This window comes from Rattus rattus, chromosome 3, assembly GCF_011064425.1.
Source record: "Rattus rattus isolate New Zealand chromosome 3, Rrattus_CSIRO_v1, whole genome shotgun sequence".
Lineage (NCBI taxonomy): Eukaryota > Metazoa > Chordata > Mammalia > Rodentia > Muridae > Rattus > Rattus rattus.
The window spans coordinates 74,302,755-74,328,588 of NC_046156.1; the positions used below are offsets into that span (position 1 = coordinate 74,302,755).

The following is a 25,834-nucleotide window of genomic DNA, read 5'->3' on the forward strand; positions in this document are numbered from 1 at the left end:
AAGATCCTCATCCTAACTGCCTGGAAGCCAGTTTTCTGCTAGCAATCTTTAGATAAAGATGTAGAACTCTCAACTTCTCCTGCATCATGCCTGCCTGGATGCTGCCATGTTTCCACCTTGATAATGAACTAAACCTCTGAACCTGTCAGCCAGCCCCAATTAACTGTTGCCCTTATAACCTTGCCTTGGGTCATGGTGTTCGTTCATAACAGTAAAACCCTACGACAAAAGTTGGTATCAGGAGTGGGGTGATGCTGTGATAGACCTGACCATGCTTTTTTGTTTGGAAGAATGTGGATTTGGGGATTTTGGATTTGGACAGCTGTGGAATGCTTTAAATGGGCTTTATTGGGCTATTCTAGTAGGAATATATGTGGAAGACATTGGTGCTGAGAGTGATTTGAACCTGGCAAGGGTGTCAGAGAAGAATTTCAGTATGTATCATAGAGACTCTTTTTGTGGTATTTTGGTGAAGAATGTGGCTGCTTTTTGCCCTTCTCTGAATAGTCTACCTGAGGCTAAGGTAAAAAAAATTATGTTAATTAGTCCACACCTTTAATCCCAGGAGACAGGCTTGTAGATCTCTGAGTTCTAGGTCAATCTACAGAGCAAATTCCAGGGCAGCCCAGCGTAGGCAGTGAAGAAGTTGGAAAACAGAAAGCTGGTGATAATGTAATAGAACAAGGGGGCCATGTTCGAACTTCAGCAAGCAGCAGAACTCAGCAGCTTTGGCCATGTAGCTCTGCCTTTAGAATGAAAAACAGAAGAAACTACTGGGACTGTTGATGCTGGTTTGATGTAGCTAAGAAATTAGTGGTGATTAAGATGAGACCAACATCACTGAGGTGAAATCTTCTGGGAAGTGTTTTCTGAGAGCACAAAGAAGCTGTGTTCCAGGGATAACCAAGGTTGTACCTCCTGCTGCAGCTGAACTTGGTAATGTGTAAGAGTCACCCAGGTGGTACTGGTTTTGAAGGCATGAAGGGGTCAAGAAGAGCAGCTGAGGCTTGGCATTTTGAGAGGCCATGGAGGGCCATTGGTGAAGGTGCAGCCTCAGTTGCAGTTGACAGCTCAGGACTGAAGGGGTCATGCAAAGCATTTGAGGCTTGGTACCATGAAGAGAGCCTGTGAGAGACTATTGGTGAAGCCTAGTTGCATCAGAAGACTCCAGTGTTTTCACCAGGAACATCAGTGGCAGTGGAGTAGATCAACATGCACTTAAAATCAAAATTTAAAACCGTGTCTAAAAACCTCTTGTGATTCAGAGACCAAGTCTGTATCTACACTTATTTGTATATTCATTTATTCAATCTTTATTTACTCTGACTTCTGACAAATTATTTGAATTGCTCTGAATACCAGCCATTTTATATATAAAATAACAATCACCGCCCCCAGTACAGAGGAGTGAATGAAATAGTAATGTGTATAGGATTTCATCAGACAGCATTATTGCAAATGTTCGAAGTTCACCTTCATTTTTGAGAGTGTTAACAGTGGAAATAGGAGAAATGCAAACGTTAAAATGATTATGAATCATTTTGTGTATCTGGGGTCTTCATACTCATGGCTAGTATAATTATAGTACTCATAATTTTTGTGATGGAATATTTACCTAATCTTTGTTTATTCAAATACTTATTATGAGTCAAACACTGCTCTGTGTCTGAGAGGCTGCTGTAAAACAAATTGTCATGTCAGACTCTGAAATTTAAATTTTATAATTATATTTAAATTAAATAGATTTAAAACTTTAAATCTAAGAAAATTCAAGCATGTTTATTAATCAAAACAGGACCTATTATAGTCAAAGTATTCTTACCAGTAAGAAATAGGTTTGTCTTTTCCAAAAATCTATGTTTTAGGATTCAGTAAAGTCAATATTTTCTGCATTCAGATGGTTGTCGAAGCATCAAAAGTTGTGGTGCTTGAAGAAGCTGTAATTATTTGGTAGAAGTCAGATCAATATGGCGGATAAAGTTCCGTAAACCTTGTGGCCCAGTTTGTTCAACTTTGGGAACAATGCGTATCATATAGTTGGGTGATGTCATAGAGAAGAATCAGGCCCTATTCTGACCGGTGCTGGATGAAGGCGTTTTACATTTTAGTTGGCGTATCTCACGGTTGGTTGAACATCTTTCTTGGCTATGATAGTTTTAGCCATGATTTAAACAGCTGTGGTGGGTCAGAGCAGCAGACCACAGTGACCACGACTTATCTGGTGCAAGTTTAGTTTGGAAAGTCTTTGGAGTTTTGTCGAGGTCCAGACAGAGCTGGTCATTACTGACCATCATATTCAGTCCTTATCACATGTCACAATGTGATGAAGAAAGAGAAGGGCCAGCCCATAAAGGTGCTAACCACCAAGCCTGGTCACCTGAGTTACCCACTGTTAGAAGGGAGACCTGGCTCCTAGAATTTGTCCTTTCACCTTCATGTGCTTGCTGGGATAACCTCTGACACACTCATAGTCACATGAATGGATTGATGAATGAATGAATATTTAAAATATTAAGAGAACATAAGAAGGAAGAAGCATAAAGGCAAATGGTTTGGCCCTGACCCAATATAACTGCCGCTCACTCCCTAGTGAGGATTGACACGAACTCTTGGGCATTGTAAAATTTTCCATGCGTGTAAGGCCCACACACAGAGGTATTACATTGTCTTGTTTTGTTTCAGAGACCATCATTTAGTCATATGTCACTCTCTTCTCCCCCTTAGTGGCCTAAACCTGGCACCAGTGGCAAGACTACGGACCACCTGGGAAAAACTTCCCAATAAATATGAAAAGCTCTTCCAGGACCTACAAGACCTGTTTGATCCTTCCAGAAACATGGCTAAGTACCGCAATGTCCTGAGTGGCCAGAACTTACAGCCTCCTGTCATTCCCCTATTCCCCGTCATCAAGAAGGACCTCACGTTTCTCCATGAGGGTAAGTGCAGATGGGCACTGTCTGTTCTGGTGGGAACTCAGAGTGGACACTATGTGACTTCTTGTTCCTCCTCTGTTAATCTCAGGAAATGACTCAAAAGTAGATGGGCTGGTCAACTTTGAGAAGCTGAGGATGATTGCAAAGGAAATCCGTCATGTTGGCCGAATGGCCTCAGTCAACATGGACCCTGCCCTTATGTTCAGGACTCGGTGCGTGAGTTGTTGGCTGTGGCATGTGTCGGGTAAAAAGGTTAGAGTGAGCTTGCCCACAGTGAGGAAAAGCTGAATAGTTAATGGTAGGAGTAACATTAGAATGCACTGAGACAATCACCTTCAAGCTGCAGTTTGTGGTGCTGTCTCCTGTCTGCCTCCAGGCCACAGAAGACAATAGTGCAAGCAGGTCGTCCTTCAGACGGTTTTATTGAATGTTGGGTACAGTGTTCGCTTCTTATTTTTAGAGCACTGATCTGTGGACTTAGAGCTTGTACTTGGTAGCACCGGCTAGAGGAGAATCGTCATAATGTCCTTACAATGTGTTCATCTGTTGGTGCAGTAAGCGATGGTTGGTTCAGTGGAGGGAAGGAACGAAAGGGTTGGTAGAAGTCCTTTAAGCCAGAGATGTCTGTAGCGAATGCGTGTGAGGTGACTATGCAGTTAATGTCTGTGGGCTTCTAGAACTGCTTGTCCAGAAGTCTGGTCCTTTCTTTCTGAGCTTGTGATCTCTGTCTCTTTCTACACCCATGCTTCAATCTTCGTGGCTCACTTACAGGAAGAAGAAGTGGCGGAGTCTGGGGTAAGTGGCAGAGCCTTTGCACGCTCAATTCTTGCTCATCTTGCCATGCCGTTGTTTTCTTACCTGCTCTGTTTTCTGAAGCTTTGCTTTTTTTTTTTTTTTTTTTAACCCGTTAACCCTCTTGCTCTATCAGAATTTCAGATGCAAACTGACTTCAGATTTAATCTGTTGGGGCTTTCCTGAAGTCAGGTCCACAAGAGCTGCAAAAAGATTGCTATTTTTTCTGGGGAAGACAGACCAGGCCTTTCCTGGCTGTCTGAAAGATTGTATTATAATTTAATTTGTGTGGTTTGAAATGGAAAAGCTACAGAAGCTGGGAAGGGAAGCATGCTCTTAGACGGTAGAAACTGTGCAACTAAACCCCATTGCACAGTAACTGGAGTGGGTCTGGGGTGTTAGGCACCCCCATGCCTTAAAACCAAAGTTCCTACAGCTCAACTAACTACTGTTTTCATGCTCTATGGATCAGCCCCTTTAAAATAATTCTTAACAATTCATGTACTAAATAGTTCCCATACATAAGTGTTTACAGTTGCATGACCGTTGTATTAACAGATTTACTGTTTTAAAAACACCACATTCGACCCACAGCGTAAGGACACAGTTGTGAATAGTGTAGCTGAGTTTAATTAAATCTGTATAACATACCCCCAATTAAGAAAAGCAAGTTTCACGTCGTAAGTTGCCCCTATGGTCTCTCAGTATCCTTGCACAAGCTTTTACATGCAATTATGTTTTCTGGCTTCTGTGAGAGAACGGACTTTGAATGCTCTGTGAGATGAACAGTAGGATTTACTGGTAGGAGCAGACATACCGCAGAGATATCCGTGTCTTTGTATTGGGTATAGTTTCCTTTCAACCAAACATTGTGGATCCCCCCATAGCAGTGTACTTACTGGAGTGGGGCCTGGGCCTTTAAGCAGAGAGTCCTTACACAGTCTGGCAGCTCTGGTAGATCAGCCTGTACGTGCTCCAGACAGTTGCAGGCTTCTTTTTCCATCCTCCAGGTCGCTGAGTCAGGGCAGTGCGAATGCCACAGTGCTGGATGTTGCTCAGACAGGCGGGCATAAAAAGCGGGTACGCCGTAGTTCCTTCCTCAATGCCAAAAAGCTGTATGAAGATGCCCAAATGGCTCGGAAAGTGAAGCAATACCTGTCCAACCTGGAGCTGGAGATGGACGAGGAGAGTCTTCAGACACTGTCACTGCAGTGTGAACCAGCAACTAGCACATGTGAGTGCCTCCCCGAATCAGCTGCAGACTGATCCATGTGTAATGGTGAGGGTCAAAGCGGGGCTTCGAGCAGCAAGGCACACAGTGCCTGAGGCATGCTCTCCTGGTGCTTGACTGGGTCTTTGTGCCCAGTTAAGTTAGTGTGGTAAAGAGACAGTGAGCCCACACCTCCTTGCTTTGGCTTCATCTGACACAGCCAGCACCACAAGCAAGGGATGTAGAGGAGATTGTGGCTCCAGTTGGCGTGCCTTTTTTTCCTCACAGAATAACTCCCAAAGTGGTGGGCAACATGGGCAAGGATTGTCAGATCAGAGGAGTACAGTACTGGATGTGCTGGCTACTGGGTCTAACTCAGCTCTGCCAACATCCATCACCTGTCCACTAAAGCAGGGATCCTACTACACAGTCCGCTGCATCGTAGTCCGATGTATAGGTTCAAATAACTGGCCAGGCTATGAACCACGTATGGTACTGCACATCTGCAGTTCCAACTTCTGAGGAGGCTGAGGTCTGAGGCTCATGCGAGCCCAGGGTTTCAGTTGCCACCTTGAACAAAAATAGTGACACAAAACTGTTAAAAATGAAAAAAGAAAACATGGCCAGTCTTTACCTGGAGCACTTTCCTTTGTGTCTGTCTCTATAGTATAAGATTAAAGCATTTGCTTTTAGGGCACTTTGAACTTCTATGGGCAAATTTGAATTCCATCTTCTTGATAATTTAAACGTGGGATAGATAACTTGAGACGATCACGTGATTCCGTTGACCCAGGGCGTGAGACTGGAGAGATGACTTAGTGGCTAAGATCACTCACGGCTCTTCCAGGGGTTCCCAGCGCAATTCCCAGCATACATGGTGGCTCATAACCATCAAGCACTCGTGTTCTAGGGCATCCAATGCCCCTTTGTCCACTCAGTGCCCATCTGTACCCATGACACTGTAAGTTCCTGTGTGACATGGCTAAGAACGTGTGTAGATGAGCGACCTGAGTATTCTGACCCGTGGCTCTGAGCGTGTGGTACCAGAGTTCTGCATGTGAAGCTTCCACAGCACTTAGTGCTCCCGGAAACCGCCATCTACCATACAATCCCAAAGCAGCACTGGCCACTATTTGATCAAAGACAGCGTTCCACCCTTGGAGCATTTGATATTAAGTAGATTACAGTTAACAGCAGTATCTCAGATGTGCCACTGAGTTTTGGATGCCATTTTAAAACAATTCTTGATTTTCCTATTTTGATTTTTATCGTGTATTATTTTTTAACATTTATTTATTTATTTATTTGTAAAATATGGTTGGTTAATACCCGATATGCTATTTCATACATGTAGATGTTAGAGGACAGCTTGGTTCTCTCCTACCATATTTTTCAGGGATCAAGCTCCAGTGGTCAGGCTTGGCAGCAACATCCAGAGCCATCTTGCCTGCCAATGTGTTTCTGTGTTTAACATCCATGCACATCGACCTGTCCTGCTTTTTATTTTTATGTGGTGCTTAGCAATTTAACCCTCTTTGAGATCATTCATTCATAAGGCAAATAAGTACCCTGAAATACCCCTCATTCTGAAGCTACGGTTTCTCCTCCCTCTGTTCTTGGGTGGCAGTAGGAGTGGGGTGCATGCTGGTGCCCTAGGTGCACATCTCTGCAGCCCTGAACTTGTCTCCATGTTATGCCGACACCTTAGCTCTATGCTCTGTTTTCACCCTAAACAACTCCTAGTGCCCAAGAACCCTGCAGACAAGAAGCCTGTCAAGTCCGAGACCTCCCCAGTGGCTCCACGTGCAGGGCCCCAGCAGAAAGCGCAGCCTCAGCAGCCGTTGGCACCCCCTCAACCATCGCATAAAGTCAGCCAGGGGCTGCAGGTGCCTGCTGTGTCCCTCTACCCCTCACGAAAGAAGGTGCCAGTGAAGGATCTGCCGCCCTTTGGTAAGTTTCTAAATGTCTTCTCAGGTGGTACTGTTAACATCTTTCTCAGGTTGGGAAATAATGTTTATCCTGGATAACTTGGTCTAAGACATTTTATTTCTTTGTAACTGTTTCTCTCTAAGACAGTTAGCAAGTTGAGCTTCACACTTTTTATAAACAATGTTTCTTTTTTTCTTAGTATCTATTAATTATACAGTGGGCTTCACTGTCGCACTTGTCCTAAATGTGTATGGAGCTGGGGGTGGGGGTTGGTTGGTTGATATTGTTGTTCTTTCTATGGTATTGCAAACCTCTTCAGCTCCTTCAGTCCTTTCTCTAACTCCTCTATTGGGGTCCCTGTGCTCAGTCTGATGGTTAGCTGTAGGCATCCGCATCTGTATCAGTAAGACTCTGGCAGAGCCTCTCAGGAGACATCCATATCAGGCTCTTGTCAGCAAGCACTTTATTGGTGTGTTGATAGGTGTCCAGGGTGGATCCGTGTCTTTCCTATTGTGAAGAGTGCAAGGGTTGATGTGGATGGCACGGGTAGTATAGGTTGGTCATACGCACCAGACCTTCTGTCCTGAATCCTGACTTCCTGGAGGCTGCTGGCCTTGTCCACCTGAGTCTCCAGGCTTCTCCTCCTCCAAGTTCATCCTCACTTGCACTTGTTTGCTTGGTGGTGGTCATTCTGACTAGGGTAAAATGGAATCTCAGTGTACTTTTGACCTTCAGTTCCTTTATGGCTAGGGATATTGGAGGGTTTTCATGTATTTATTGGGCCATTTACATTTCTTCTTTGGAGAACTATCTGGTCAATTCTTTTTTAACTGAATTTTTATAGTGTTTAATTTCTTGTTTTTTTTATATATTCTGAATATTAATTCCTATTGAATGACTGGTTTGCAAAATGGTCTTCCATTCTGTAGGAATAGCATCTTATTTAATAGGTCATCTGCCATGGCAACTTAAGGGGTGACACAAGGGACTGCATTCTTACTGACTTAAGCTTTAACAGATACAAAAGTTGACCTCATTCACATACATCATTTAAGCAAATTTTGTAACTACAGGAAGCTTAGGCAAAATATGTTTAAGTTAAATTGTTTGTCTGAAGTGATTTTTGTTTTCTGTTCTGTAGGACTAGGGATCAAACCAAAGCACATGCCATGCATGAAGGTGGATTTCCACTTGATGCTCACTAATTCTGTAACTCTTAGACAGAGGACACAGCTAATGTCTGAACAATAAAGAAATCAGGAATCTTCTTCCCGTGAGCAGAACATTGGTTCTCTGTGTAAATAAACAACACAATGACTCCATACAACTGTTCTTGCTTCTGAATTTATGTAGAAAGAAAAAATTGGAACAAAAGGAAAGAAGTTTATAAAGTTGCCCACGAAGTTGGATTTGGAAACTCATTCCCATTTCCAAGTTGACAGTAGGCAGTGTGTCCCACCCGTGTTCTTGTTCTGAGTTGACAGTAGACTGTGTCCCACCTGCGTTCTCATTCCCGAGCTGACAGTAGGCAGTGTCCCACCTGCACTCTCACCTCCTGATCAGTGAGTTTCATTCTGTCTGTGGGAAACAAGACTCTTCCTTGGCGTATATCCCTTTCCAACACTTGTATCCATCTTACAGCAAACAAACTGAGTGACACATTTTCCCATTACCTGTATTCTCAGTCCACATACATTCCTGACTCCTCTGCTGTGTGCTTCTGTCTCCTCTTCTGTGCTGAACTTTGCATATAGAAGACTGTCATTCTTCTCTTTATCTACAAATACCCATTAGCTATATTTAACGTGAGGTAGGCGTTCCTGAATATAAAGCTGTCTCCCATTTTCTCAAAGAGAATGTCTCTCAAAATATCTTCTAGGTTCATTTGAATTTATGAGCCTTATAATGTGGATGAAATGTCACCTGTCATCCTGAGATTAAGTTTAATGTATCTAAAGTTGCACTATAAAAAAATACTAATTTGAAGATATGAAGAGGTTTTCCTCCCCCATTCTGTTTCACGAGATTGTTCTGTCCTAAACAATCCCAGCATCTTGTACCTTAATAAAAGCCTTCAATGCAGCGTGTGGTCATACACACCTGTGTCCCAGCGTCCAGGACGACTGTGAGTTTGCAGCCCTGGGCTACATCGAAGTGCCTGCTGGGGATACTTAATGAAACCCTGTTTCAAAAGGTAAATAGGTTACGGCTAGAACCACTTCAAAGCACCAAGCATGGCTGCTAACGTGTAGCATCTTTATCTACAGCCACTGAAAGAAAGATAATGGAAGTCTTTTGAGTGTGTGTGAGAGGCTGGCCCTGGAAAGTTTCCTGTGGAAACTGTTCACCCAGTGAAGTGGCTCAGTGGAAAAGGCTGTGTGCCAGCAAACCCAATAACCCGTTATCCCTGGGACCCTCATCATGGAAAGAGAGAACGAATTCCAATAAGTTGTCCTCTAATCCCCATCCACGTGTCACCCCCCGCCCAACACACCCCAGACAAATGGGAGATGGCTTCATAGGGATGCTTCTTACCAACTCTGGTAGGTTCATAGAACCTACATGACGGAGGGAAAGAACCCACTCCTGCAGGTGTCCTCTGACCTCCACAAATGCAACATGGTATATGCATACATTAACTAAATAATAAATTGTAAAAAGCCGTGTGCTTGTATAGAGACACAGACACACACATACATGAATAAATAAAAGTGTCCGTCGGTCTTTCTCTCTCCCTCTTCTTCCTCTCTCTCCTCTCCCTCCTCTCTTTCCTTCCCCTCCTCCCTCCCTTCTCTCTCTCTCTCTCTCTCTCTCTCTCTTTCTTTTTTTCTTTTTTTTTTTCTTTCTTTCTCTCTTTCTTTCTTTCTTTCTTTCTTTCTTTCTTTCTTTTCTTTCTTTCTTTCTTTGTCAGGGTCTCACTACATGGACCAGACTACTTTCAAACTTACCAAAATCCACCTGCCTCTGCCCTGCAAAAGCATGTGCCACCACACCTAGCTTGCTAAGATGTTTTAAGGGGGGAAAAGTACCCATTCAGGTAGCATTAGTGTAGTTGATACATTTATGCATACTGTGTATGTTAATACTTTGATATTTAATCAAAGAACTGTTTTAAGAGTGATTTTGTAATGGAATTACACCAAAGCAGCATCGAGGGGTTGTTGGTGGGGCTCAGTTGCTAGAACGCCTCCTAGGCTGTATGAATTCCTGGGTTCTATCCCTATCACTACAGAAGCCAGATTTGGCTGCCATTGCTGGCAGTGCTAGCACTCAGTATGTGGAGGCAGGAGGATCAGAAGTGTTCAGTCATTTTCAGCTACATAGAGAGTTCCAGGCCAGCCTGAAATATGTGACACCAGTTTCAAAACAAGCAAAATTAAAGTAAAACAGTGTCAAATCACTGAAGGTACACGGAAGGGATAGATTCTGTCTACTGCTTTTTAATGGGTCTGTTAAGTCTATGACCATTAAAACCAGTCCCGACTCTAGATAATTTTAGGCTATTACCACTTTCCAGAAATGTCTTGATTGTCCAGAAGCAGCCTGAAAATAATCTGTAAAGCATTTTAATGTGACTTCCTTATTTCATTGTATTGATATGGGACTCTGTTTCCTCCATCTTCTTCCTGTGTTCCTGCTGTCTCCGTCACCCCTTCAGAATCCTCTCCTGGGCTTCTGGAGTACCCCACAGAAGACTAGCTGTCTCCTGCCTTCTTCTCCCTCTCTTTATTTGATCAAATATTAATGACATGGCTGCCTTAGAGCCCTCTCATTGACTTTCCATAGTTACTTCCTGTTAAGTCTCGTCTCTTTGTCTCCCTTCCTCCTACCAACCCCCCGCCCCCCGCCAGCTGATATTTCCTAAAATATCAAAATGTCTTGTTTCTAACCCAAACCCGAGGCTCAACTGGAATTGAAATGGGATGCCTGCGTTCATCCTTAATTCAAACGTCCAATCCTCTGCCTTTCCCCCCAATGTTGCTTAATAAGACACAGGTGAATATGACGGCTGGAGTTCATAATCCAAGTAACACATCACAAGCAGTGTTTCAAGTACTCTGATGGCTAATCAGTCAGAAGCTATCCCATGCCGTGCTTCGTACACCAGAAGAGCACACATGTAGACCAGAAATAATAGATTGCAACTGGCAATGCTGAATATTGAAAATAGGGGGGCTTTTTCTTTTACTATTTAGTCTTTCCTTTCAGTCTTTTTCACTCTTTGCTTGCTTGTTGATTTGAAAGCCTGTGTGTGCTAGGCAAGTGCTCTGTCACTGGATTCTTAGTCCTTTTCATTCTCTAAAATGAGTGCCTGAATTATTTTTGTTTGTTTGTTTTTAATAGGCATAAACTCTCCACAAGCTTTAAAGAAAATCCTGTCCTTGTCTGAAGAAGGGAGTTTGGAGCGTCATAGGAAGCAAGCAGAAGACACAATATCAAACGCATCCTCTCAGCTTTCATCACCCCCCACCTCACCTCAGAGCTCTCCAAGGAAAGGTAGGGCTCAGCCATACCGTCCCTGTGCAGGTCTACACACTTAGTCCAGAGGATTCCAGAGCGGCTCTCTATGGAAGTTTCAGTATTGTATGCAAAGGATCTGATGGGATGTGGCTGAATTTCCCTCATCTGTTTATATTTGGAAGAATGATGCTTATTTTTGACATCGTGGTTTCCTCTTAACTGACTATCAAAGACAGGTGTTACACTAGCGTGCTAGCCAACAGTACCTAGGGACAGACAGATTATCCATTTTCCTACAGCCAAAGCCAAGACGCTTACCTTAGAGATTAGAGGACAGGGTCCACAACTAAAAGAAATGCCCATTGATTTCTCTTTCTGAACTTCAGTTTTCTCACCAAGGATAGTATTTTCTAATTCCATCCATTTCCTAAATTTTTCATTGTTTTGTTTTTCTTTATGGCTGAATAAAACTGTGTATGTCCACCACATTTCCTTGTCCACCCTTCTAGACTTGGATTTCCTCATTGTGAATAGAGCTCCGGTAGACGTACATGTGCAAATACCTTGTAGGTTGGAGTCATGGGTATTTGCTAGGAGAAGTATAGCTGGGTCACTCGATAATTCTGGTTTTAGGTTTTTGAGGAAACTCTACACTGATTTTCATAATGGCTGCACAGTTTACATTTCCCAGGGTCATGAAGAGGGACTCTCTGTCCCCCACAAGCTCCCTAGCCTTTGATGTCATTGGGCTTCTGGATGACATTCTGTCAGTGATGCCTTAGTATTTCCCTGATGGCTAAGAAGCCTGGAACTTAAAATTTTTACTATTCTGTCTATTTCTTCTTTGGGGAACTTTTTTTCAGCTGAGTGGCTTGTTTATTGGTGGCCATTGTGGTTTGGGGTGTTTCATTCCTCTAGTTTTATATATAGTCTAGTTATCAACCCTTGTCTGAGATAGAATTGGCAAAGGTTTTTTCCCATTCTGTAGGCTGTGTTCACTCAGTGGGTAGTTTTTATCGTTATGGGGGAGTTCATAATCCCATTTGTCAGTTCTTAGGGCCTTTTCTGGTGCTTTTTGACTACTAGCCTGGACCTCTATCTTGACTTATTTTCCTCAAACAGTTTAATTATTTTAGGTATTAAATGGAGGTCTTTGATGTACTTGGAATAGACTTTCATGTAGTATGAGAGATGAGGACCTAATTTCATTCTCCATAGGTGGAGGCACCAAAATGTCTGTTTTGCCCTTCCCATCCCTAGCCTATGTTTTTAACACTTTTGTCAAAAATCAGGGGGCTCTAATTGTGTGGATTTGTCTCTAGGCCCTCCCTTTTGTTCCAGTGATCTTTGTGTCTCTTTTTACGCAGTACTGTGCTATGGGTGTCACCGTAACTCAGAATACAGTTGGAGATCAGACACGATGGTGCTCTTCTGAGCAGTGTTCATTCTGCTTAGAGTTACTTTGACTCTCTTGGTCTTTTGTGTTTCTTTGGGGATTTTAGGATTTTTTTTCTACTTCTGTGAAAAATGTCATCTTCAATTTAACAAATATCATTCCAGTGTCTTCAAGTTTGCACTGTAGTAGTCTCTTACCCTTTGTTAGATTTTTCTCTGGATAGTTTCACTGTGTCTTGGCGCTGTTAGTACTGAGATGTTGTTTCTAACTTTCCTTAGCTCGCTGTTAGTATATTAAAAAGTGTATACTTTTTGTATGTTTATTTTATATATTGCTACTAGACTGAAAGTGTTTATCAAATCTGGTATGGTCTGTAGGGTTTTCAAGACATCTACAAATATAGTTTGATCTCTTCCTAATTTCTTTCTTATGGAAGATACTAGTATTCTTTACTAGTATCTCTCTTCTTCTGTTAGGTTCGGAGAGAGCAGCACTGGGCACTGGTGGGAGGAAAGTAGTTTAGAGAGTGGGGTTTTTGGGGGGTTTAAGAGCATCAGTATTGGATCAGTGGAGTGAGGAGTGAATGAGAAGGGAGAAGAGAAGGGGTGGAGAAGAGAAGGGGGGAAGTAGAGGAAGAAAGAGGAGAAGTATGCCGAGGGATCAGGAAAGCAGTAGAGACTAGAGATGGCTCAGCAGTTAGGAGCACTAGCTGCTCTTCCAGAGGACCCAGGTTCAGTTCCCAGTTGTGGCAGCTCACAACCATCTGCTACTGCAGTTTCAGGGGATCTGATACCCTGTTTTGGCTTCCTATTCCTCCTCTTCCCCCTCCTCTCCCTCCCCCTCCTCTTCCTCCTGCCCTTCCTCCTCTCCTCTTCCTCATTCTCTTCCTCAGCACCAGGTACCCACATGGTACACACAGCCTCACAAAAACAGAACATTCATACCCATAAAATAAATAAAAATTTAAAAATAATATTTTCCAATGAGATACAGATTATAGTCCAACAACTTAATGCTTAAGGTACAAACATATATGTACTTTTAAAAAAAGCTTTTAAATGTATATTTATATATAATAAAAATTTAAGGTATAATAAAATAATAATTAAAGAATAAAATAATACAAACCCAAATGAGCAATAAACAAAATAGAAGGTACTGTGTTCTCAGCCAGCCTTCTTCCTCGGTTGGCAGTGTTCATTCCCTTGGGGTGTGGCAGCCGGTTGCCCCACTGGCCTGCTGGGTCCTTGCGGCTCAAGCCTATAGTAGCTGATATGGGGTGCTGTTGTCTCTCAGCTTCAGACTCCTCCTAGACATCTTTCTGGTTAGTTGTCCAAGCTCACTGTATTACACTTGACTCTTGAGACACTGAGTTCAGACCCTTCCCTGATATTTCTTTTATATATAGACAACATTTATGTATATAACTATTTAAAACATATTGTTTTTTTGAGTGGGGAATATTTTATAGTTGTTTGTTTGTTTTGTTATTTTTTAATTTAAAAAGTCTTATGAGCCCTGCCTGGTTCAAAACTGATCATGTAGATCAGCCTGGCCCCAGACTTGCTAATCCTCCTGCCTCTGTCTCCTGAGTCCTAGATTAACAGGCATGTACGACCACTGCTGGCAAACTTTATAAAAGTTTGTTTGTTTGTTTGTTTGTTTCTTCTCATATTACATCCTACAATTTTCCATGTTAACAACCTGCTCAACGCATGTGTACCCCTTCCCCCCTTTTTTACTGATCATAAGTGCGGAGAGAACTATTTTTATATTAAATTTTTTTCTACTTAAATTAAAATTTATGCCATAGTAATATATAAAAGAGGCCTCTAAATATAAAAATATAATGTTCCATATATATATACATATTATATATATATTTTATTTTAGTCTTGATTGCCTTTCTTGTTTTCAAGAGATAGCATCTGTCCTTAAGTTGATATTTTCCCAGATTAAAATAGCTGATAATTTCTTTCCACAATTCCCCATGTTGCTCCCTCCCTCCCCTGGCCTCTCAGTTGCATGCGTGTGAACCAGGAGTAAAGGAGATTATTTTCCTTACAGAAGTGTGAAAGGGGCTAAGAATTTGGTGACAGAGCAGAGTCAGCCTCACCATAGCTTTCTGTACATCTGTGTGCAGTGGCTCCAGCGCTCACTGAGCGCACACAGGAGTTCTTTTCATTCCTTTTGCCAAATGGCAGTGGAAGTCAGCCGAGGCCTGCTGGCTCCTGGCAGTTTTCTCTTTGAATTCGAACAGGAGCAAGAATAACAGTGTTCCCAGACGTTCTAGGATGGGTGGGGCTTGTAGAACCAGGCTGAGAGAGTTAGTTGACTTGTTAGCTAAGAAAACGGAAGCATTCCTCTAAGCATCAGGCACTGGGACAGACTTTGTTGGGAGAGATTTAACTTCGTCTGTTGGAACTTGCAGTGTGCTTTATAAAAAGGCATACCATAAATAACCATTTTAAACCTTATCAAGACCTGTGTAGCCTTTGAAATATAAATCAGGGCCTGTGTGGACTGAAATGACAGAATTTAACGTTCAGATGCTCTCCGGTGCCGCTGTTGCATTTGTTTTGTAAGTGGCATTGGAAACATTTACATTGTGATAGGTGTGGTAGTGCTGCCCCTAATCTCTGAGGTAACTGCAACAGAGATTGTTAGACACCAGCCTGGGCTAAAAGAGGAGAAACTTACATCCTGTGTGATTATATCTGTTTATCAGCCATATATTATTATAGAAATTTAAAATTTGAGTGCTGAGAAAGATTGAGGAGTTTTTCATTAAATATATAAAAATGTCACTGCAACCTTGAATGTCCCCCTGAATTATTTTTGGAACAGCTAAGAGTTCAGAGTCCTCTCAGGACAGGAAATGAACATCTATTGAGCCAGTGCAGGCCTGAGGAAATGCATGCTACATCCTTCAAACCAACTATCTTGTAGGTCATTTAACTAATACATTATTAATGTTGAAAAAAATGACAGAAATCCAAAAGTACCTTCTTCGTGTCTTACTCTTGTTATGAATGTGTCCACTTAAAATCTTAAGAACATGTGGATACTTTCAGTTGAACTTTGTGCCATCCTCGAAAAGTCAAAATATTTGTAATAAGACACTCAGACAGACAAGGTGGCACACACCTTTAATCCCAGTACTAGGGATGCAGAGGCAGGTGGATCTGAGTTCAAGGCCAGCCTGGTCTACAGAGCAAGTTCCATGACAGCCAGGACTGCTACACAGAGAAACCCTATCCTGGAGAGAAAAAGAAAGAAAATAAGACACCACTGATGGCAGTTTGAGGGTCAGATTCACATTTCTCAGACTGATGGTTCTTCTTGATGGGGTTTGGTTGGGGGAGGTTTCAGAGGGCCAGTTTTGTTTGTCTTGTTCTGCTAAGATTGAAACTGGCGTCTCAGACACGCCAGACCGGTGCTCAGGCTTTGAGCTGTGTTCTGGGTTTACTAACAGCAGTGTGTTTGTACCACACACTGCCACAGTTTCTTCATCTTTACCTAGGGTGTGTAACAATAGATCCTTTTCTCACCATCGTATAAGCAACTTATACTTTATTAGAGTAAAGTTCGAGTCTCTCAGTCTTCAGGTATTTTTAAGTTTTTGAATAAACCCCCATTTCATTGTCAACTTCTATTCTTTGCCCGTTTGGCGGACCTGTTCAGTTTTTGAAACCTAACTAATTACGGCATTTACATTTCCCGTTCAGGTTATGCATTGGCTCTCAGTGGGACTGTGGATAATTTCTCAGATTCTGGTCACAGTGAGATTTCTTCACGATCCAGTATTGTCAGCAATTCTTCTTTTGACTCGGTGCCAGTCTCTCTGCATGATGAACGGCGCCAGAGGCATTCTGTCAGCATTGTGGAGAGCAACCTAGGGGTGGGCAGGATGGAGCGGCGGACCCTGATGGAGCCTGATCAATACAGCCTAGGGTAAGCGTCTGTTCCTTGCATTCTTTCCTGTCTTTTTGTGTGGGTCTGTGAGTGAGAGCCACACTATTTTTGTTGAGCAGTCTGCTTTTGTAATTGTGTTTACGCCTTGTGGTCCTCTGTGGCTCTGTGCTGGAGGAAGACGGTCACAGTAGTAGACACACCCCAGTCTCTGTCCGAGCTACCCCCATGCCATCCGGAGCCTTGTAGGGAAAGTGTTCCTTCTTTGTTGCAAGTTGTTCTCGCCCCACATTTGCTTTGTAAAGAGGTATATGAGCGATATGCCAGGGCTCTGGCCCCATTCAGGAGTACTTTCTTCCTCTCTGGGGTGGAAGAAAGCGTCCTTCTAGGCAGGGCGGCTCATGTCTGTTATCCTACCACATAGGCTGAGGAAGAGGTTCATGAGTTGAAAGCCAGACTAGGCTTCAAACCAGAACCTGTCTCAAAGCAGCACAGCAGTCCGTCAGCAGAAGGGTGTTGGCAGCCTCACAGCGTCCTTGTCTTTGTTTTGCTGGACAGATCATATGCCCCAGTGTCTGAAAGCCGAGGCCTGTACGCCACAGCGACAGTCATCTCTTCTCCCAGCACAGAGGAGCTTTCCCACGACCAAGGGGACCGTGCTTCTCTCGATGCTGCTGACAGCGGTCGGGGGAGCTGGACATCATGCTCAAGTGGTTCTCATGACAACATACAGACCATTCAGCACCAGAGAAGCTGGGAAACACTGCCATTTGGGCACACTCACTTTGACTATTCAGGGGATGCGACAGGTATATGGGCCTCCGGCGGCCATATGGACCAAATCATGTTTTCTGATCATAGCACAAAATATAATAGACAGAATCAGAGTAGAGAGAGTCTTGAACAAGCCCAATCCCGGGCAAGCTGGGCGTCTTCCACGGGCTACTGGGGAGAAGACTCAGAAGGCGACACGGGCACTATCAAGCGAAGGGGTGGGAAGGATGTCTCCACTGAGGCAGAGAGCAGCAGCATGGTGCCTGTGACTACAGAGGAAGCCAAACCCGTCCCTATGCCTGCCCACATAGCCGTGACGCCCAGCACTACCAAGGGACTCATCGGTAAGTGTGCACATGGGGGCCAGGGCACACCTGAACCGTGGGTGTACCCTAACTACCGTGGGAACGGGCTCCTCTCTCAGTTGTCCAGCAGCGTGGTCTGAACTGAAGTGACTCGGCCTCAACAGCCGAGGTTGTGGTCGGAGAGATGCAATTAAACATTCGGTAAAGAGTAGCCCTTAGCCCACAGCAGTAGGCTCTTGGTGTGGCTATTAGCCAGTCTATAGTTTTTTCATTTTACCTGAAAATTATTAAGATACATAAACATTCTTCACAGAGTGATTTCCTTTCATTGAAACTTACAAAAATGGTTTATTATTCTCTTGTCCCCTTGAATTGTGTTAAGAACTCTATAGCCTTTGTATATTAAAGCCTTTTTCGTTGATGTTTTTGTTATACAGACACATTGTTTATTAAACAAATTCTTTGTGCATTCCAGAACAGGAGTAAAGAGTTCAGAAATGAGTAAAAGCAGGGGAATGGGGTGTCAGTCAGAGCAAGAACCCCTGCCCTGACACTTCAGACACTCTGCTGTGCTCATCCTTAAAATGGGCTTCAGAATTTTACCCTCTAAAAAACGACTTACTTACTGTTCTTTTACAAGCATAGGTATTTTGAGTACATGTGTCTGTGTGAGAGCCTCTGATACCCTGAAGCTGGAGTTATAGACCGTCGCCATCTGCCATGTGGGTGCTGGGAACCGAATCTGGGCCCTTTGTCAGAGCAGCCAGTGATACTGACCACTGAGCATCTCTCCAGCCCCCATGTTATCCTAATAGGGTTAGTGTGGAAGAGGGCTTGACTACATCAGCAGCACCTGAACGTGCGGTGCTCTCTGGTGTAAAGGCTGGTGCGCTCCGCGAGTCCCAGGAGAGCGCTGTTCTCTGCAGCGTGAATGCCTGAATGTCTGTCTAGCAGAACTGCCGTGTAGATGGTGAGGTATGCATACAGCCGTTACACACATCACTGTGTTAGTGAGGAAATAGTTCTGAGGCCCCATTAAAAAGTGATGTGTGGATCACTTAATATGCTGTAAAGATGAGTAAGGAGGTTCAGTTCATAATTCTCCAGCAGATTGTTTTAAAATATTTTCTGTTAGCAAACTTATTCTCAGAATTTTTATTGCTGAAGAGGAAAGAAGTATTATTTCAAGTCCCTAACGAAAATCAAGAAAACTTGAATTGTGGTCAGTTCACAAATTTTGTGTTACAGGTTACAGATTAATAGTTTTTTCATTAAAGAAATCATGAACTTTCAGGAAAGCAAATGCCATTTTTGTTTCCAGGACATTGTCATCCTGTTCCAGTCTTCTGATTTTACTTAATTTACTGTTTTCCAACCTGAAACCTACAGAGCTAGAGCAGTGTAGAACGGGTTGTCTATTTGGTATGATTGGGAAAGGCCCAACAAGCATGAACTGTACTCTTTGGTTACAGGAAGAGAAGAGGAAAGGGGATTTTTACCCCGCACTCATGTGTCCCAGGCATGTGCCTGGTCCCTCTTGTGCCTGTTTTGCTTTAATCTTCACAGTAGTGCTAAGGGTTAGGTGGCCAACAGTTTTAACGTCAACTGTTTTTAGCTGAACTTCCATGGTTTGCAATAGTAGCTTTGTTCAGCAGTTATAACACTGCACAGAAATGACCTGGTGAGCATTTGCTACAGACAGCCTAGTTCCCCAATGAGGCTACCCTGCGCTGCCCTTTGCTCCTTGAAAGGCCTGAACCTGACACCCTGCCTTGTCTTTGCAGCACGAAAGGAAGGCAGGTACCGGGAGCCGCCTCCCACACCTCCAGGCTACGTGGGCATTCCCATTGCCGATTTCCCAGAAGGGCCTTGCCACCCCGCCAGGAAGCCCCCGGATTACAACGTGGCCCTGCAGCGGTCCCGCATGGTGGCACGGCCCACTGAGGCCCCCGCACCAGGCCAGACGCCGCCTGCAGCCACAGCCAGCCGGCCGGGCAGCAAACCGCAGTGGCACAAGCCCAGCGACGCAGACCCACGCCTCGCGCCCTTCCAGCCGCAGGGCTTCGCCGGAGCGGAGGAGGACGGTAGGCTTCCCCCACACCCCACCCGGGCTCCTGGGGTAACCCACTGGCTGCTTGGAAGAGTGGGGGCGGTGTTTCCATTTAGCTGAATACTGTAGTGGGCTCTTTTCTACTTTTTTATTTTATTCTTTCCTCTTTTGCGAGAGGAAGAACTTTTCTTAGAATGATTTAAGAACTGCAATGATTATCAGAGTCGCTTCTAAGAAGTATAAGCTTAACTGGAGTTTTAGGACTTCCCCACCTCCACCTCCTCCCGTGCTAGGGGTAGACCCCAGGACCTAGGGGTGCTAATTCTACCTGTGACACAGCTAGCCTGGATTTCCATCACAATACTTAGTAAAGCTGAAGCTGTTTGTGCGCGCGTGCGTGTGCGCGTGTGCTTGTGCGTGTGCGTGTGTGTGTATGTCAGTTTTAAGGATAGAGTAAAAATCACTGGTTGTTGCTCATTTCAAGAATTCTGAGAAAACAGCTTCACATATTGAAGCTCTGCAGGTTAGGGTTCCAGTGGAAGCATTGCAGTTGGCAACTTTTAATAGGTAGAAAGTGGCTTGGAAATGAAAGAAGTAGAAAGGGGTTGGGGATTTAGCTCAGTGGTAGAGCGCTAAAGCCCTGGGTTCGGTCCCCAACTCCGAAAAAGAAAAATAAATGAAAGAAGTAGAAAGCTATGTAGAGCTCTCTGCCTTTCTACAGATGTTCCTGACACCACTGGGTTGAGGAGGACAAGGAGGGTTTCCCAATCTCCACTCTCTTTTTAAGTGTTCAGGGTGGTTACACAACCCTTACAGCAAAGTCTAAACATAATAAATGAGAATTACAGTCGTTCAATTGTAGATAAAGAAATACTGACATTTTTCTATGTTCCCCTGGAATTTTTATTAGTTTTTATTTTATGTATGTATGAGTGTTTGCCTCAGTGTGTGTGTGTGTGTGTGTGTGTGTGTGTCTGTGTGTGTATGCATGTGTGTGTGTGTGTGTCTGTGTGTGTGTATGTATGTGTGTGCATGTGCATGTGTGTGTGTGTGTGCCGTCTGCATGTGAAGGCCAGATCAAATAAATGACAGCACATTTGTTCCCTAGAACTGTTAAAAAGGTTGTGACCTACCATGTGGGTTCTGGGAAACAAACCCCAGACTTTGGGAAGAGGACTCCTTCTAGACTTCTTAAGGTATAACTGTATTGTTAAAAGATGAAGGGCTTGGGGCTGAAGAGGTGGTTCTGTGGCTAAGAGCTCTTGTTTCTGGCCAGAGGACCAGAGTTCAGCTCCCAACACTCATGTGGACACCTTACGTCAGCCTAGAAACAGGAGATCCAACTCTGCTAGCCTCTGGTGCTCATGTGTGTGAACACACTCACACAAAATCAAAGAAAACAGTTGTTTTAAAGGAAGCCTGGAGCGGCAGTGCTGTGGTTAAGAGTGTATACTGCTCTTGCAGCAAAGTTCAGTTTCCATAGCCGTGTAGGTGTGGCTCTCAACTGCCTAAAATGTTAGTGCAGGAAATTCAGTAGCTTCTTCTGACTCCCAAGGACAGCGTTCCTCACATGCCTGGACCTCACACAGAAACAGGCACACCCATAAAATAAATCTTAGAAAAATACATCTGATTTTAGAATGTAAATAAATTTAATAACGTTCCAGCCAATAAGCATGCAATGTACATAATTTTATTAATTTATTGATTATTATCTTAGTTTGGTTTCTTTTTCTGTTATAAAAACATTTTGACCAAAGGCACCTTGGGGAAGGAAAGGGTGTATCCCTTACGTTCCAGGTGACAGCCATTCTTCATGGAAACTGGAGCAGGAACTGAAGCAGAGACCCTGGGAAATACTGCTTAGTAGATTACCCCCAGGCTCACATCCAGCTACCTTTCATATCCAACCCAGGCCCTTTCCTAGTGAGGGCACCACCTGCAGTGGGCTGGGCCTGCCTACACCAGTTAGCAATCAAGAAACTGTCTGACAGGCCACCGTGGAGGCAGTGCCTCAAGTCGAAAGTTCCTTTTTCCAGGCTAGTCAAGGTGACAACCTACACTGGCCGTCACAATTATTACTGGTTATAAGACAGTAGGCTGGACCAGCTTCAGACACTCCTGGCTCAGCTTCCTGGGTGCTGGAACCCAAATGACCACACCCAGCTGCCTTTTTAATAGTTCGTATAAACCAGGTATGGCAGCGCACAAATTTAATCCCAGTATTTGGGAAGCAGAGGCAAGAGGATCTCTGTGTTCAAGGCCAGCCTGGTCTACATAGGGATTTCCAACATAGCCAAGGTTACATAGAACCTTTCTCAACCCACCCCCAAAGATTTTTGTGGATATTGTGGATATCTATTAAGATTTGCATGATGCACTCATTTTGTTGTTTTTGTGAGACTGGATTTCTCTGTGTAGCCCTGGCTGTCCTAGAACTTGCTGTATAGACCAGGCTGACCTCTAACTCATAGATGTCTGCCTGCTTCTGCCTCTTGAGTGCTAGGACTAAAGCTGTGCACTACCAGGCCCTTTTTAAACTTTTAAAATTACGAAATAGTTGCTTGCCAAAATTCAAAAGTTTTAAGTGAGCGTCATTAAAAATGTCTATTTTTTAAGTGAATGCATGTTAGCACAAAAAAGTTATCTACTTGTTGATTCCTTATTTTGCTTTCTCTCCTGCTGTGTCTGCAGAAGATGAACAAGTGTCTGCTGTTTGAGGCACAGGCTCCTTGAGTGGGCTACCCAAAGGAGAGCACAAGAAGACGTCCCAAGCGTTGGAGCCTTGGCACGCACATCTGAGGATGGTGGACCAGTTTGCCTCCTTCCTTCCCTGCCTTAAAGCAGCATGGGGCTTCTTCTCCCCTTCTTCCTTTCCCCTTTGCATGTGAAGTACTGTGAAGAAACTGCCCTGGCACTTTGCAGACTTGTTGCTTGAAATGCACAGCCCAGCAGTCTCTGAGCTGCTGCCTGCCACGTCACGCAGTATCATTCCAAATTCCAAGATCGTCACAAGGCGACTCCCTCTGGCGGCACTTCTCCATGCCTGGAAGGAGTTTCCAGTCTTCCTCTTAGATTTCAGTCCAGTCCTAAGCCCTCGATCTCATTCGGAAGATGAGAAAAGCTAGCCTTTGAACTACTTGGGGTCTCGAACCCACCAAGGAAGACAAAGACAGATAAGAAATCCTTAGAGTACAGTGCTTGTCCACTTGTTTACAATATCCTTTAAAAAAATAAGTTTAAAGATTGTGTTCAGAGAGTAAATGTTATATCCATTTAATGATTACAGTATTATTTTGAACCTTAAGTAGGATTGCCAGCCTGGGTTTCTGAAAAACCAAATATGCCGGACAGGGTTTGGCCGCACCAAGGGAAGACCTGGGCAGTGACCCTGTCTTCCTATGTCCTTCTGGCCTTGCCCGTGAAGTGCCCTATCCCAGAAGCATCAAACGTTAGCCAATTACTTTAATACCAAGACCCCTCACCTGCTCCTTCCCCAGTGGGCGAGGCTCTAATGTAAAACTGTTTGCACATGGCCAGGGCGGGAACTAGGACTCGTGTGGCCTGTCTGAGCCTTATGAGGCAGGATGGCGTTTTTGGGAGTGTGTCCTGCTCAACTACAATGGATGGCAACCCCTGTTTTTAAGTTATGGGTTTTTTTGTTTTTGTTTTTGTTTTTTTTTTTCAAGTTTTGTTAATTTAGGGTTTTAGAGCTTTTTGTTTTTATTTTTTAAAAGAAACATTTATAACTGGATAGCATTGCAGTGAAGCAGCTTGGGGTGTTGGAAAAAATGCCAGCTGTTTGTACTGCTCTTTCAAGACAGCCTCCCCTTGTTGGATTGGCACCAGAGTGTCTTTAAACATGGTTAAAGGTCACAAACATGGTTCAGTACGCCAGCCTTTACAAAGTGGGTCAGTCACGAAGACTGACCTGTGAGTGGCTTTGTGGACGCTGCCTGTGGAGGAGGCGTAAGTGTACACCAGTCTGCTCATAGCTGCTATTAGCCCTAGAATGACTGAAAACGACCCCGCCTTTGTATTTTTGTGTTGTTTTTGCACAGACTCCGGAAAAGTGAAGGCTGCCAATCCGAGTAGTACTCAGATGTGAGGGGCTGCTGATCTTGGATTTTTTTCCATTAAATTCAGCTGATCATATTGATCAGTAGATAAACGTAAATAGCTTCAAATTTTAAAGGTCGAATTGCAGTGTTTTTTCACTGTGTCAAACAATGTCAGTGCTTTATTTAATAATTCTCTTCTATGTCATGGCGTTCGTCTACTTATGTATCACATTGTCACTTCCGCATTTGTAATTTTACATGTAATATGCATTATTGCCAGTTTTACTCTATAGGCTATGGACCTCATGTGCATATAGAAAGACAAAACTCTAGCTCTACCACAAATTGCACAGATGTTATCTAAACATTAAGTAATTGTAGAACATAGGACTGCTAATCTCAGTTCGCTCTGTGATGTCAAGTGCAGAATGTAAAATTAACTGGTGATTTCCTCATACTTTTGATACCACTTGTACCTGTATGTCTTTTAGAAAGACATTGGTGGAGTCTGTATCCCTTTTGTATTTTTAATACAATAATTGTACATATTGGTTCTATTTTTGTTGAAGATGGTAGAAATGTACTATGTTTATGCTTCTACATCCAGTTTGTACAAGCTGGAAAATAAATAAATATAAGATAAAGCCTTGTCTAAATTTTTAATGAATTGTGCATGCTTTTTACTACTGAGATGAAGTAGAGGTTACACTGCAGGACGGGCCTGGGAGGCTGAGGAGTAAACCTCTTGCTTGAGAGAAACTGAGTGAGGCCTGTTCTCTTTTCCCGGCTCTTTATCGAGTCACGGGAATTAATATCATTCATGTTAGCACCAAGTAAGCCATGTTCAAATTCTTCCATGTTTCTTGAGGCTCAGTGCAGCCTCTGTCTCCCATAGGTCATCTTGGCAGTTTTTTCGTTGATAGTCAGGATCACCGAGAGAACAGCTTTGCTGTTCGTTGTAGACATCCAGCTAGCACGTGATACTCTGGTCTGTGGGTTGCTTGGTTTCCGTTGCTGGGGTTGAACCCAGAGACCTGTGCCCACTAAGTAAGCTTAGTCTAACTGGTAAGTCTGAGTAGTAGTATTTCAGTCCACAAAAGGAGCATTTATATTTTAATAGGTAAGAATCAGTTAAGTAGCTGCCTGCTTAAATACAGTTTGAGGGCAAAGCATCTTCCTTCGAGCAGATGTCAGTGAAAGTCTGAGAAGCTGGACATAAGGCACAGAGATTGGGAGGCCAGGAACTGAAAAGAGACTTGGGAGGGTGGCCCACTCACCTACCAACTCCTGCTAAATCTGTCTATCAAAATGGTCAGATGGGAAGAAAAAGGAAAGGTTGTCCTGGCGACTCCACCTGTTTAAGAGAACGTTCTCCTCATCACCTTTTGTCTTCTGCAAAAAAATACAAAGCCAAGGCAAGTTATTTGTCGCTGCTATCCCTGTCTTACTACCCTTCCACACTCTTAAGTAAGCAACCGTTATAGCCAAATAGCTAGCTGTCTGTAGGACTCCGAGCGGTAAGTACCAACCAGATACAACCAGTAAGGGAACAGTTTTTATGTGCCTGTGAATAATATAACTGCTATTTACCACTCTAGTTGGCAGTTAATATTTCTATGGCCCTTGTGCTGTAAATAAATTCATCCCAAAGTTGGTCCTCTTGTGTTACAATATGTTTAAGAGACAATTTATCGGAGAAAATAAGTTTAAAGTCAGCGAAGGATCCACACAATAAGCAAATGCCTCTTTTAGTCTAGAATCAGCTAGCTGTATGTAGTTCTTGCCTCTCTAGATAATGAAGGAGAGCTGCCCAACACTGCCTTTCCTTCCAGAGTTTGAGATAGACATGATAGGGCTGATAAACATTTTCGATTTTGTTGAAATTGCACTGGAAATATCAAGTGTACCTCATGAGGCCAGGGAGGAACTGCTAAATTCTGTTTTCCTGCCATGCTCTGGCTTGCTTAGGTTGTAAAGTTAGCATTTTCATAAGCGCTCCTCATCAGAAAGT

At 43.5% G+C, this 25,834-nt stretch overlaps 1 protein-coding gene across 5 annotated transcripts in view; it reads left to right on the forward strand.

Moving 5' to 3' along the window:
• Rapgef2 (Rap guanine nucleotide exchange factor 2) overlaps positions 1–24,479 on the forward strand; it is a 214,608-nt gene extending 190,129 nt beyond the window's left edge. For 3 of the 5 annotated variants that reach the window (XM_032898222.1, XM_032898226.1, XM_032898225.1), the window contains 10 exons: positions 2,725–2,936; positions 3,022–3,145; positions 3,705–3,728; positions 4,736–4,959; positions 6,679–6,885; positions 11,209–11,361; positions 16,450–16,675; positions 17,192–17,751; positions 19,497–19,796; positions 22,457–22,482. In XM_032898222.1, coding sequence (XP_032754113.1) covers positions 2,725–2,936; positions 3,022–3,145; positions 3,705–3,728; positions 4,736–4,959; positions 6,679–6,885; positions 11,209–11,361; positions 16,450–16,675; positions 17,192–17,751; positions 19,497–19,796; positions 22,457–22,482 — 2,056 coding nt within the window. Of the gene's footprint in view, positions 1–2,724; positions 2,937–3,021; positions 3,146–3,704; positions 3,729–4,735; positions 4,960–6,678; positions 6,886–11,208; positions 11,362–16,449; positions 16,676–17,191; positions 17,752–19,496; positions 19,797–22,456 lie in introns of all 5 variants that reach the window. The other 2 variants (XM_032898221.1, XM_032898223.1) reach the window with 2 other exon arrangements.
• Positions 24,480–25,834: the final 1,355 nt, after the last annotated feature.